At 38.3% G+C, this 13807-nt stretch overlaps 2 protein-coding genes across 4 annotated transcripts; one reads left to right on the plus strand and one right to left on the minus strand.

Moving 5' to 3' along the window:
- Positions 1 to 15: 15 nt before the first annotated feature.
- On the plus strand, positions 16 to 7846 carry LOC113058807 (cell adhesion molecule 2-like). 3 transcript variants are annotated; one of them, XM_026227037.1, is made up of 8 exons: positions 16 to 80; positions 1865 to 1942; positions 3117 to 3160; positions 3712 to 4032; positions 4839 to 5129; positions 6363 to 6482; positions 6585 to 6618; positions 7048 to 7846. In XM_026227037.1, exons 2-8 carry the CDS (start codon positions 1920 to 1922, stop codon positions 7076 to 7078), a joined length of 864 nt encoding a protein of 287 aa, XP_026082822.1. In that variant the 5' UTR covers positions 16 to 80; positions 1865 to 1919; the 3' UTR covers positions 7079 to 7846. The 3 variants fall into 3 exon arrangements, with proteins under 3 accessions (XP_026082822.1, XP_026082820.1, XP_026082821.1); XM_026227035.1 differs by having other exon boundaries at positions 51 to 80; positions 1865 to 2018; XM_026227036.1 differs by having other exon boundaries at positions 51 to 80; positions 1865 to 2018; positions 7064 to 7846.
- Positions 7847 to 7996: 150 nt separating this feature from the next.
- Positions 7997 to 13418, minus strand: LOC113058806 (frizzled-4-like). The gene is made up of 2 exons (XM_026227034.1): positions 13182 to 13418; positions 7997 to 11384 (listed from the first exon to the last, which is right to left on the minus strand). The coding sequence occupies exons 1-2, from the start codon at positions 13416 to 13418 to the stop codon at positions 10050 to 10052; spliced, it is 1572 nt and encodes a 523-aa protein (XP_026082819.1). The 3' UTR covers positions 7997 to 10049.
- Between the last annotated feature and the right edge of the window lie 389 nt (positions 13419 to 13807).

Here is a 13807-nt window from a genome sequence, read left to right on the forward strand (position 1 = left end):
CACTGTCTGTCATCTCAAGGAACTGTTATGTGTGTTTCATTTCATCTCAAGCGCGCTGGAGGAGACACCTGTGAACCCTAGTAAGTGCTTCTCTTATTTTAACCTCTTTACTGACACAGTTCATCATTTCATCACTCGTTCTCCACAAACAGACTCTCACACGCTTTGACTGTCCCTTGTGTGCGGCTGGATCTGATGAAGGTTTTCGTAGATCTGGACACGATCTGATTAGTGTGATAGTGAAACATCTCGGGTTATGCTGGAGTAGTGTAGTTAAGCTGGCGTTTCTCTTTATTTCTCTTCCCTTTTGTTAGAGCTGTGTCTGTGATCAGCCCACAGAAGCTTTTATTTCCTTCGATCAGTTCCAGTTTAGGGTGGATCATTTATAATGAAGCTCTTTGAGTTCACTGTAAATGTGTCACATGTGATCTCTGAGCTATCTGCGGTAGATCAGTGAGATATCACAGGTGCTTTAGCAGCAGTTTAACACATTTAGTTCAGTCTAGTTTGCTTGCCCGTATGCAATCAAAAGTTTGAGTTTAGTTTAATTTAATAGCCTCTGTGGTCAAGAAACACAAATGGTTTGGTTTAGTTTGTAGCGTAATTTAGTTTCGTTGAAATCAGGCCTGAAGCAAGCTATGAGCTCCAGACCTCGTGAATAACATTTGTTTATCTGAATGACTAATTTACTCATATGAATATCTCTGTATGACATGTATAATTCAGTTTAGACAGTTTGAGGGATGAGTGACTGTTGTGTTGCCAGATCCAGCTTTTATAAGCACATTGGGATTTGTGTGTATTGCACTTATATTAAAACACTTTCTAATGGTAATAAAGTAGGAAGATTAAGTATCTTTATCTTATCTTATTTTCATAAGATTTGAAACAATTGCAGTTTATTTTTATTAGTTTCTAACACCAATATCTGGCAACACTGCATCGCTGGCACTTGAACTAACAATAATCAAAACAGGTTTTAGCTAAAAATCATGCTGTAAACATTCACTAGACAAAATTACCAGCTAGCAATGGTTGTTAATAATAATAAAAAAACTAATTTTGGTTTAATTTGCCTTGGTTTTCAGCTTAGTTTATTTTAGTAGTTTATTGTAGACATAGTGTACATCAAGTTTAATTTTAATGAATGTCATCCGGAGTCTAGCAGCATCATCAGTTCATTTTATTAAGTATACTCAAGTGAAGTTTAAGTATATTTTAAGTACACTTATTCTAAGTGTGCTTTTTAATGCTACTTGAGACTAAATTGTCCCACTTTTTAGTTTATAAAAGAAACTAGTCTTCTAAGTAAATAACTCGTTTGAAGTGCATTTCTCAGAAGTACATAAAAAGTAGACTATAAGTATACATTCGTATTTTTAGTTTTGAAAAAAGTACACTTGAATAGTTTGATGTCCTCCGGGGTAAAGCAACATGTTTAGTTTATTTTAGTCTGGTAGTGAATAATGGCAAGTTTAGTGTAGTACATAATAGCACAGCAAGCTTTAGCTTAGTTGAATCCCATCTGCACTAAAGCAACACTCTTTGTTTATAATTTAGTTTAGATTAATGCCATTTGCAGTAAAGCAGATCTATCAGTTTAGTTTAGTTACACTCTCTCTACAAATGAAATGGCACAAGCATCTCGGTTTATTTTGGTTTATTGCATTACAGTGAAACAACACAATGTTTGGTTTTCTCTGTCTACAGCACGACAGGACAATGGGTTTCCTTTCACTCTGTTCAGTGTGTCTCACTCTTTCTTTATTTGTAGTCCGATGGAGGGTGTGTGTTGTGGGAATTCCCTTTGACAGTATCGATATGAAGTCAGTGACATCACCGCTCTCCCTTTCTCTCTGCGTAGGTGTGAAGTTCCTGTTTTAAGTGTGTATGCTTTGCTGCTGACAGATGAGGAAGACATGAAGAAGCCAGTCTGCTCTCTGTAAGTGCCTAAGCTGTTCACTCACATCCATCAGCATGAGTTTACAACTGCGCTGCTTATACACTCACAGATACAGGTACAGCGCTCTCTCTCTCTGTGTGTGTGTGTGTGTGTGTGTGTGTGTGTGTGAGTGTGAGGATAACTAGTGTTGTCATGAGTTATCATGTGAATGTTTGTTCTTAAATCTGATGATGATGTCTTTAGAGGATTAATCTAATTAATCGAATAAAAAAACAATGTACGGTGTCTTCACTAATACGGCTTGTGAGATCTCTCTTGTGTATAAAAGAGAAAGTGTGTGGTAGTTGTTCATGGATCACTTATTTCTTAAACTAAGAGGGAAGTGGACATCGAAGCGTGGGTGCTAGTATCTGATGTGTATGTATTTGCATTTACATACCAGTACAGGAATGTTTTTCCTGCTTGCATTGCATTGTGCTGAAGTTTTACAAGGATTTTGTTCCTGGTTGTTGTTGCATGTTGTTAAAAATGCGGTAAGGAGCTGGTAAGGTGCTTTCAGGGCCTTTAACACATGAGTCTAAATGTCTAATATATTTCCGCCAAGCTAAAGTCAGACATTCAGATCTCCTGTTTCAGCCATATTGACCGTTTTACACATCATTTAATAATGTTGCATCCACAAAGATCAGAAACACCCATTTAATCATGTCTGCAGCACATGATATGATATCCTCTTTCAAATACTCACAGGATTAGTTTATACTATAAAACAGGCTTGTTATAAGGAAGTGAGATGTTGTACAAGTTGCTTACTTATAATAAACCTGACCACATGCTGCAAGAGTAGCACACATGCACTCTTAAATATAAAGCTTCCAAAATATAATAAAAAACACGTAGTGTTCCAAAAAGCACTTTTCAAGTGAACCGTGTTTTTTTATAGTGTGAAGAACATTCCAAAGAGCCTTTTTTGTAACCATAGAAAGATTCCATGGATGTTAATGGAAGCATTTATGCAAATAAATGTTATTTTAAGAGTTTAGACAAAAAAGTCTGTTTTTTTGTGAGTAAGATGTGATCCTGCAGTTATTTTGGTAAAAGAATTTTGAATTGAGTCATGGGAATTTTTTGAGGAATATGCAAATTCACATGATTTTGAGTGTTCATGCTTGTGTGTCTTTAATCATTCGTTGTGGTGGTTTTTTTTTTATAGCTTGGCTTTGGTCATGACCATGCTGCTGCTCGCGGCTGCATCTGGTAAGAATCTCATTTTTGCAGAATGTTTAATAGTAATTTGGCTAAAACGCCAAAACAACCAGCCACCTTTCATTATGAACAGCTACTAGTGATTTGAAGAGGACTAGTGATGAAAATAATGCGCTAGAGACTCAAAAAGAAATGTTACGGGAGGATGGATAAGTTTGGTTGTAGGGATGAATTACCAGAAGCCGTAGGAGTTGGGGAATGCACCTCTACACCAAAAAGTTAAAAGAACGAGGAAGCAAAACTCGGACAGTAAGAAAAGGACTTGTGAACCACTGAAATAAGTCATAGAGAATCACCCTGATTGAAACAAACATGCCTTTACACCCACACAAACAGAAGTTCAGCTGCATTTGAACATAACAGAGACTTCTATCATATTTCAATGACCTGAGACAAACAGAATATATCGCTAATTTGTTTTTGTAGTTCCACAGTTCATGTTACTATATATTCCTGCCTTATTATAACCAGCTGTAATAATAATCCGTGTGGACTGAAATGCATCTGAATGTGAGTTGTTTCTGTCGTGTTGTTGTGTGTAGGTGACAGTGATACAGCGATGAACATCAAGGCTGTTTTGGGTCACAGCGTTACTTTCAGATGTCCTTCGAACCACAGCGAAGCTGTTGAACGCTTGTACATACAGAAAATTATTAACGATAAAGAGAAGTTCATTAACGGGTTTTATAAAGACCGTGACATGCCATGGAACGAATACCAGATCAGAACCAAAGTGAACAAGATGGACCTCAGCATGGAGATGAGAAACGTCTCAGTTTCTGACGAAGGACTGTATAAATGTTACATTTTCGACATCGGAGTAACAAATCCTAAAGTCTCAGACATTATCCTCGAAGTCACAGGTATGACACAAGATACAGACGGTGAAGAATGAATCAAATTGACCGCAACAGACAGGAAGTTGAATTAGGGTTTGAATCTGAATGACAGAAACAGGAATTCACTAAAGCGCAGAAAATTGAAATTTTAAAAAGATGATACACAAATATATTATTAATTTTTACTAATTATGTCTATTTATTACCTGATATAATCAGATATTCCTCTAAACTAAGTTTAACACTGTCAAAACAATTATCTCTGCCACACAATATCTACAACACTGTTTCCAGAAAACCAATAAAAAATAAAAATAATACTAATATCAACATAGGTCTAAAAATGTTAGGAAATTAGAGCATTCTGGCAAATTAGTAAATACTTTTTCTATGTTATGCATGAGAATATATGTTTATACGTCATTTATACTAAATTATTAAATGCATTGTTAAAAATTACACTTTCTGAATTTTAATGCACCCCACTTGGTGCTTAAATTCAAATGCAATTCAGATTTTGAGCCTTCCTCATCTCAGCTCTGAATGATGCATAGCCCTGATAAACTCCTACATGTGTGATTAATGAAGCCATTCTGTGAGATATCATTTGAATATGAGTAAACAGCCTATTTATGGTTGCGTTTATACGTCTGTTGGTTTATTTGCGTATGTAAGTCTTGTCTGCTTGGTCGCACTGGAAATTCACAGCTTACTAAGGATTCTGGGATGATTGTATTGACGTGGGTTTTGGGGAAGTGAAATGTTGTTGTGGGGGAACCTCTCCGGATATCTCAAATGTCACTCATTCCACTGTTCTCTTCTTTTTACAGCTGAGTACAGCGCCCCTACAATCACACCTGACTGTACTGAACATAGACGTGGGGTCAGCGGCACGGGGATGAGCTGTGACTTAAGCTGCTCGGCGGTGGGCGGATACCCACAGAGCACCATCAGATGGACGGGGCTTAATCCAAGTCTGACGAACGTAATTTATAACTGGAGTTCAGCTCATAACGACTCCAAAACATGGACAATCAACCAAACCATCACGTACAACTGTGACCAGCAAACCAATGTCAGCTGTGCCATAGGGGGCGCTGTTTCACACACCATCACCATATGTAAGTGTGTCAGATGTTAAGAATAACTCGCCTAAAAGTTGTGTGAAGGATCGAATGATCCTTAAGAGCAGCCTGTGTGTGTTGCGTTCATTTATTCCATTTATTCATATAATCATTTATAATAACAAAAAGTGCGGTAAATCGACATAATATATGTACATATATATATAAGCATAATATATTTTTCTTAAATATATACATGCATGTGTTTGTATTTATATATACATAATAAATATACACATTATATGCACAAAAATTTATTTAGGATGCGATTAATCGTGATTAATCGCGATTATTTGCAATTAATCGCATCCTAAATACATTTTTGTGCATATAATGTGTATATTTATTATGTATATATAAATACAAACACATGCATGTATATATTTAAGAAAAATATATTATGCTTATATATATATGTACATATATTATGTATAGGACAACTTTTATTTTGGATGCGATTAATCGCGATTAATCATTTGACAGCAGTGATAACGATCATTTAAACACTCATTTCATTGATTAGTCATCTAAATTATTGTTTATTTTCCGTTGTTGTATAGTCTTATGATGTGTGGTTTCAAGGGCAATTTCTCTTCATGAATAAGAGATAAGAGGGAATGTTTATGGAAATTCAAGGTTTATGGGATGTTGTTGTGAAGCAGTGATTTTCCACTGCTATTGATTGTGGTTTAATAACACTTGATGGATTTGTGTTCCTCAGACGAAGTCTGGGCTTTGAAACATACGCAATTAAGACTTTTCAATAAACTAAGACTGTCAATGTAGTTTTAAGCACCAGACAACTTTGGTGACTAGTTGTTCTGTTACAACACAAAACGGATATTATCTGACAGGATCTGATGTTCATTTTTGGGTGAACTGTTCCAGGTGACATCCTCATCCTAACATTAAAAAGGCATCTCTACATTTTCAAGCTTAAAAGACAAAGTTTATACTAATTTTATTATTAGAATTGAATAAGTACAATATACTATACCAATTTAAAATATTATTTGGGGAATAAATATATATATATATATATATTTCCCTACTCCCCTTAGATTTTTTATTATTATTATTATTTATTTATTAGCATTTTTTAGTTTATGTTTATATATTTTCATCTAAATTTGTACTATTTATCTTAATCTATTTATATATTAACTTGAAAATTGTTGCACTGGTTTATTTTATTTTTTATCTTTTGACTTTTTTGTTGTCTTCTTGCAGGTAAAACACAATCTTTCCCACTTAAGGTGATCGCAGCCATTGCTTTTGTGCTTGTGTTTGCCCTGTTGCTTATTTTTGTTGTGGTGATGAAGTGCTTCTGTGGAAGACAACATACCCCAGGTACACAAGAACACACAAACAGATTTATCAGGAGACACCAAACTTCACAAGTTATGGTGCTTTAAACATCTGAACATGCTTTTTAATTTCTCTCTTCCACAGAAGATCAATCTGGGGATGTAAACGTTTCTTTAACGTAGGTATCTTCTCACTACATTCTCATATCACCAAAGCACTAGATCAACCCAAAAATGTTTTTACATTTACTCGCATCTTCTTCCAAATCTCAACATTCTGAAGCTCACAAAATAAATAAACTAGACATTAACTAGGATAAATTATAATTGAATCACATTTTAGCTAGATAGCCATTGAAGCAATATTTCCATTTTCGTGCAATAAAATAACTAAACTATATTCCATATGCACAAGTCATTTGATAAATTTTTGTGAGATGCAGAATGCAATTGAACATTGAAAATCTTGACATTGTTTTTGCATGGAAAATAACCAATAGAACATTAAAAATGTAAATAAAAAGTAATATTTTTGGTTTAATACACAACTGATGTTATGTAGTATTTAAGCCAAGAATAACTAATGAAATCCCTGTATTTCTAACTAGCGAGTACCGTTCACAGCTTAAGAGCGTCTGAGACGTGACGAAGAAACACTCAGGAGATTTTCGCCATTCTGTCAAGCGGAAGTGCGGACTGCAGACGGACATTTAGGGCAAATTGTCCAGCCGAACGCTGTGTCTTTAAAGCGGCTTCACTTCCATATCGAAGCAGGCCCCGGAGGACGCTTCACAGAGCAACGCTGGACTGTCCTTGAACAAGCTTTTGAGAACGTTCCCTTCCTTTCCCCAGTCATTCATTTGGAAGTGCACATCATTTCCCCGGCGTCCTGAAGATGCAGTTTGTTTTCATTTGGGTGCAGAATCACAGAGACATGTTTGGTTTACGTTGCCGGAAGAGAGATTTTTTTATAATGGTGCTTATTAAAAGTTTCATGGCTCAAACTGCTCTGTATACTTTGCAATCTCCCGTATGTATTTCTCAGATTGTGGCACTTTATTGCAAGGAGTGGGGATTTTAAGGTTCAGAACTTTTTCAGGGACTGAACTTGAAGTAAATATGCAGATTTGTGGCCAGTTGTGTGCGTGATACAATAACCAAGACCGTTTCTTAATGACTGTTGTGTCAATGCTCATTTATGAATATGATGCATTTGCTTCTAGAAGACGATTTATTTGAAGCTTTAGTTTTTTAAAGCCAGTTCTCAGACGAGCCAAAGAACCATAATGCATAGAAAGCAAATGCCATTAGATGATTTTTCTGGTCATTCCCTATAGAATGCATGTTTAGCGACGCATTACCCGCTATGTGATGTCCACATCTGTTCATATGTACAGTACTGACTTTTTTACTTTTCTACTCCACCACACTGACAATTATGTTTTTTTTTTGTTTTTGTTTTTTGTGAAACTGTTCTCAAGTTTACAGTAATGGGGTATTTAATTTTCAATTAAAACAAAATCTGTTTCCGTGTGGAAATGTCTTATGCACTTTGCTTTCTGACTGCTTGAAGACTCTTACTGTAATTTATGACTAAATTATTTTATGTATGTCAAAAAAAAAAAAAAAGATTAAATAAAAAATGAAATGAAAATCTGTTTGTCAGATGTCTGTTTAATCTGGAAAGTGTACTATAAACATCTCATAGACATCTTTAAGGTGTTAGTTTTACATGCATTAAATCATAAACATCTTTCTAAACGTCTATTTGACATCTGATAGGAAACGTACTTTAGCCCTAGATGTATTACAGATGAGCAATTAACATATGCTTCAATGATGTGTTTCCCCTCTATATTTCACAAGAAAGTGGAAATGATGGGCCCAATTAAAGGTCATCACGGGGCAGTCTGGGAATCTTTTCTCTGATGGACACAATCAAGTCCCACTTTTTCTTTTGTTTTACATCATGACGGTAAAAGCTTTTCAAATTCCACTTCATGTTTATTTCAAAAGTAGCATTTACTGTTATTAAAGCATATTTGCTGGAAATTATGCATACGAATGTCAGACAACCATGACCGCAACTAACCGCTAAGTATCTCAAAATTTGACTTTATTACTGTTTGTTAAATAAAGATTTGAAAATAAAATAAAATAAAATAATTTGCATTTTTTATGTCACTGCAAAAGTCTGTTTTTCTCTAATGGGTTTATCTGTAGTGCTTCACATGACCAGCAGGGAGCAACATTATATTAAAAGCTGACTGATCTGACTTTTGTGAAACATTTCATTAGATGAAAACAGGTATTTATTCTAAACTGATCATTTACTTGACTATGCAACTGTTTTGGGCCATGAAACATGGTCATTTTTAATTCCCGTATTGATAATGTATATCTATGATTGGTTTCACTAAGCGTATTAAAGCATTTCAAGACTAACCACCCATGAAGGAGCGAAAACCATCTGACATTGTCATACAAGAAACCCTGAGGCGGGTGTGGTGACCTCGAGGGATTAAGTTGGACCAGAGGATAAATCTTTGTCCAAATCATTCAGGGAGGAGGAATTTTAAAACGACCTTAAAAGGAGTTGAGCCTCTAATTCTGCGAACAGAGATTTGCTAACTAATGCCCAAAACAATCCTTTAATTCCCAGTCACGTAGTCCAGATTTACTAGGGTCACAAGGTGTGTGAAGTCCTAAACCTACAAAAAGAGTTTTAATAGTGAACTATTCATCTATAAACAAAAGATGCACATGGAATCTGGATTTTTTTTTTTTTTAATTTTTAATTTGATACAAAAGCATTCTTAAATAAATGTATTTTGGTTCAGTTTCTTACATAAATTAGCATTTCATTAGACATTAAAAATAACACATTACACCTACAAACATCAGTTTATGTACAAAAATCGATCCAGAAGTCCTACATGAAATCCAGGACTGTACCACCTGCATTTGAGTTTTTGAGGCACTTATTTAAAGTTTAAGAGTTTATCATCGGCCAATACATTCATCGGCACGGTCAGTGATTGTCACCAGAGTGAATGTGTGTCGGACAGCACAAATAAACCAAAACAAAAAGTCCCATCATAGCGTTTTCATTTCAAAAATAGACTCTCTAAATAGTGAAGGAAATCTCTGCTATGATGCGTTCACGTTTAGTTGAGTTTCCGACTTGTAAAAACCATTTCACAAAAACTCGCTTGAGCTTTATTGACGTCGTGCGAGACGTTAAATCACAAGAAAATGTCAACGGTTAAAGTTAGTTAGCAACCTCTACACATACTTCTGACATGCCATTGGACACTTTCTGCTTTAATATTTCGCATATCCAACAGAATGTGAACGTAGCATTAACAAATCTCGTAAGCGTTCCTGCAGCTGTGACGTGTTGCGAGGTAAACGGCAAAAGGAGCAAAGAACTACGTTTCCCAGAATCGGTGGAGTAGCTCATCCACAAACACGAAGGCACTTCAGTGAGAGTTTGACGTAGTGCATATTTACACGGAGGAACCGCTGCACCAGGAACGTCCAGTGTAAGATCATCTCAAGAACATTTCACGTAAAGTGAACGAACGATAGTGCTACCTCTGTCTCTTTGTCACACAACCGTCTCGTTGCCTTTGCCCGGTTTGACCCAGCCGTTGGCTGTCCGTTTGACGCGATTGTTTCGCCCACTGTGCACGAGTCGATGGGAACATCGCTGCCACGTGTGAAGCGTTTTGGCGGACCAAACCCACATTCCCGACGTGATTCCCACCAGCAGAGACATAAAAATCCGTAGCATCTCCGCCGCCATGTATGAATCCCTCGCCGACTGGCGAAAATCAGCCCAATTGGAGATTTCGTAGAAGTAACACGCAATGACGCAAGTGGCCAACACTGTATAGAGCACCGAAAACACACCAATTTTAACCATCAGCCGCTCTAGCTTGTCCGTCTTCGTCCCGTCCTTTTGCAAATTCGAGCGGATCTTGAAAAGCGCAACCAAGCCAGCGGCAATAAACAGCGTCCCGATTACCAAGTACGTAAACAGCGGCGCGACTACGAAACCAGTGAGCGCGTCTAGGTTCTGATTGCCCACGTAGCACATCCCAGAGAGGTCATCAGCGTCCACCAGCCTCATGATGAGGATGACGATGGTCTTAATGGCAGGAATGGCCCAAGCTGCGATGTGGAAGTACGAACTGTGCATTTCGATGGCCTCGTGTCCCCACTTCAGCCCGGCCGCCAGGAACCACGTGAGCGTCAGGATCACCCACCAGATTGAACTCGCCATGCCGAAGAAATACGTGAGGAGGAAGACGATGGCACAGCCTGTGTTCTTCAAGCCTTCTTGCACTAGCACAGGCACAGCCGCTTCTTCCAAGTCGCAGGAGATGCGTTCGCGACCGACCGTCAGCCGGACGATGTAGGCCACGCTGTAAATATTGCAGCACATGCTGAGGAAAATAATAGGTCGCTCCGGGTAGGAAAACCGCGAGGAATCCACTAGGAAGGTCAGGACGGTGAACGTGGTGGAGATGAAGCAGAGAACCGCCCACACTGCCATCCACACATCGGTAAAGACTTTGGCCTGTCGCCGGTACAATCCTGTGTCGTATCCGCACTGCAGCGAGCAGCTGCCGCTGCGCTTCACCCATGCATACTGCTCCACGCCGGCACCCAGCGCCATGCACTCCTCCTCCTGCGCCGGCATCGGCCGGACGGCGTGGAACGGTGGGTCCTCGTCGCCCGGACCCTCCATGCACATGTGGTTCTGGTCGTTGGTGGGCGGGAACAAGCTGCAGTTCAAGAGCTCCGGCCAAACGAAACCAAAATCCTGCAGGACGGGAAGACACTTCCTCTTTACAGACAAACACATGCTGCCGCACGGGCCGATCGGGATAGGGACCTTCTCCGTACACATGGGAACGTAGACAGAGCATAAGAAGAACTGAAAGAAAGCAAAGTCATGGAAAGAATTAGATGTTTGCAAACACACAAATGTTGCTTGGAAAATCAGCATAGCATCTAAACCCTCATAAGAAGCTCAATCTGAGATGTGCACGAATTTATGCTTTTCAGATGCGTTTCCTAGTAGTGCATGTTTTCAGAGGCTCTACAGGAGAAAAGCATTGGTTTGTCACATCATGTGTGCGTTTGCATGTTTTCAGAAGCTCTAAATGAGAAAAACATCGCTTTGTTGCATTGTGTGTGCGGACGACACATGTTGCATGCCTAATTGGCACGAATTTGTGCTTTTCAGATGTGTTTTCTTGTACTGCATGATTTCAGATGCTCTACAGGAAAAAACATTGGTTAGTTGCATAATTAGTGCAAGCCGACACGTGTTGCATGTCTAATTAGCACAAATTTGTTCTTTTGAAATGCTTTTTCTAGTATTTGCATGTTTTCAAAGCTGTAAATGAGGAAAAAAACATGTCTAAGTATCACAAATGTGTGCTTTTCAAATGTGTGTTTCTAGTATTGCACATTTGCCAAGGTTGTAAAGGGGAAAACACTGCTTTGTTTGATGATATGTGTGCAGATGGCATGTCGCATATCTAATAGCACAAATTTGGGTTTTCTAGTATAGCGTGTTTTCTGAAGCACTAAAGGAGAAGAAAACATTGCATTGTTGCATTATGCATCTGTTGCATGTAGTTTTGTATCTAATGGGTTTCCCTGCTGTGTGTATGTACGAGTTGGGAAATTCTGTGGTAAAGGACTGCACTCATAAAAGGAAGCTATAGACTTTTGCTGTGGTCGCATACACTTCAAGAAATCAGCAGTTGTGGACTAAAAAACATGCATCAATATGCAATTTTCTATCTAAGAGCAGTGTTGGAATGAAGTGCTCTTGCTTTAAGATGTTTGTGATAACCGGGCAACATATAAAGCAGCTTTCTTCTCCACGCTGAATCAATAAAACAACAACTGCTTCTGTCTTCAGTGCTCACACACACACACACACACACACACACGCAATCAGAGACTGTACTCAGGCTCTACACACACACTGTGTTTGTTTCATTATACTTGTAATGACCAAATTCCTGGAATTTTCCTCATAAATGCCGTAAAACTGAAAGGTGTTCATAAACAGGTGAAACGTTCTTATAAACATACTACAGTATTTCTGTAAAGTGTACAGATACATAAAGTAGCTTTAGCATAAATCTAATTTGATTAATTTGAGGACAGTATGAAGTCATCATAAGTGTTTGTGTGTGTATGTGTGTGTGTGTGTGCAAATTCTGTGTATACATTTTTTGTTACATTATTTGTTTTGTAAACATTATTGGCACCTAAATAATAACAACAAAAATAAAAAAATATTGTTATATTTAATAATAATAATAATTATTATTATTGTTGACATAAACATATAATAACAACAACAATAATGATAAATTATATTTCTATTATATGTTTTAATTCATGCTGATTTTATGATAAAATTATAATTAATATTATTGTAATCAATCATTGTTATCTGAGTTTCTTTGTCACAAAAATATGATTAATGATTAATTTAATTTATAGAATTTTTATAATAATTTTAATAGTTTTTTTCTAATAATAATAATATTACTGTTACTATTTTTACTATGTTGCTGCTTTCATATCATGTCAAGATTTTAAAATGTGTGTGTGTGTTGTGTGTGTCTGTGTGTGGTGTGCGTGCGTGTGCGTGTGTGTTAGTGAGTGTGTGAAGGGGCTGGTTACAGTGTGTGTTGTAAACTCTCACCTTCAGCTGGCTCGAGCAGCCGTACTGTATTAACGGTGTGAATGTGGTCAGTTGCAGCTCGGCGTCGGACTGCAGCACGTTTCCCACCAGGTTCGGCATCTTGGTCACATTGTATCCGAGATCCTGACACATGGAGATGCGGATCGGGTCGCAGCTCATCTCCTCCTCGTCCCCGAACGCGTGCGCGAGCCCAAACGCGAGCGCCAGCAGCGCGAGCCCGGAGCCGAACCGAGTCATGATGACACTATCGGTAAAAATCCCACCGTTTCACGGGAGCGCGGAAATCCAGCACGAGTTTACCGGAGTTTAGACGCGCCTGGCCAAAACTTGAGCGAATCCGTTAAAGTGTGAAACGGCACCGTCTTCCCGTTAGTCCCGGTCCGGAATAAACCTAACGAGATTCCTTAGAGTCCTGTGTACAAATAACAATCCTTATCGGGACCGCCCGTGGCTTCTGCGTGCTCCGGTGTGTCCGTGGCGCAGTGGCGCGGGTTCTGCCCGGTTGAGGTCTAGACGGAGACGGGACAGCTGTCCCAGGACCTGCGTCAGCCAATCAGAGCGCTAGATCAAGAATGGGGGCGGGGCTTAGAGTAGCCACAATAACATCACAGAGAAGTGAGACGCTC

Source organism: Carassius auratus, chromosome 40, assembly GCF_003368295.1.
Source record: "Carassius auratus strain Wakin chromosome 40, ASM336829v1, whole genome shotgun sequence".
NCBI lineage: Eukaryota > Metazoa > Chordata > Actinopteri > Cypriniformes > Cyprinidae > Carassius > Carassius auratus.

Bases quoted from the DNA above. Each gene is read 5' to 3' on its own strand.
- LOC113058807 (XM_026227035.1), top strand. From the start codon at position 1,978: ATGAGTTTACAACTGCGCTGCTTATACACTCACAGATACAG. The intron at 3,161-3,711 runs GTAAGAATCTCA...TGTTGTGTGTAG, and splicing joins GCTGCTCGCGGCTGCATCTG to GTGACAGTGATACAGCGATG. The intron at 6,483-6,584 runs GTACACAAGAAC...TCTCTTCCACAG, and splicing joins TGGAAGACAACATACCCCAG to AAGATCAATCTGGGGATGTA.
- LOC113058806 (XM_026227034.1), bottom strand. From the start codon at position 13,418: ATGACTCGGTTCGGCTCCGGGCTCGCGCTGCTGGCGCTCGCGTTTGGG. The intron at 11,385-13,181 runs GTGAGAGTTTAC...GCTTTCTTTCAG, and splicing joins GCTGCTCGAGCCAGCTGAAG to TTCTTCTTATGCTCTGTCTA.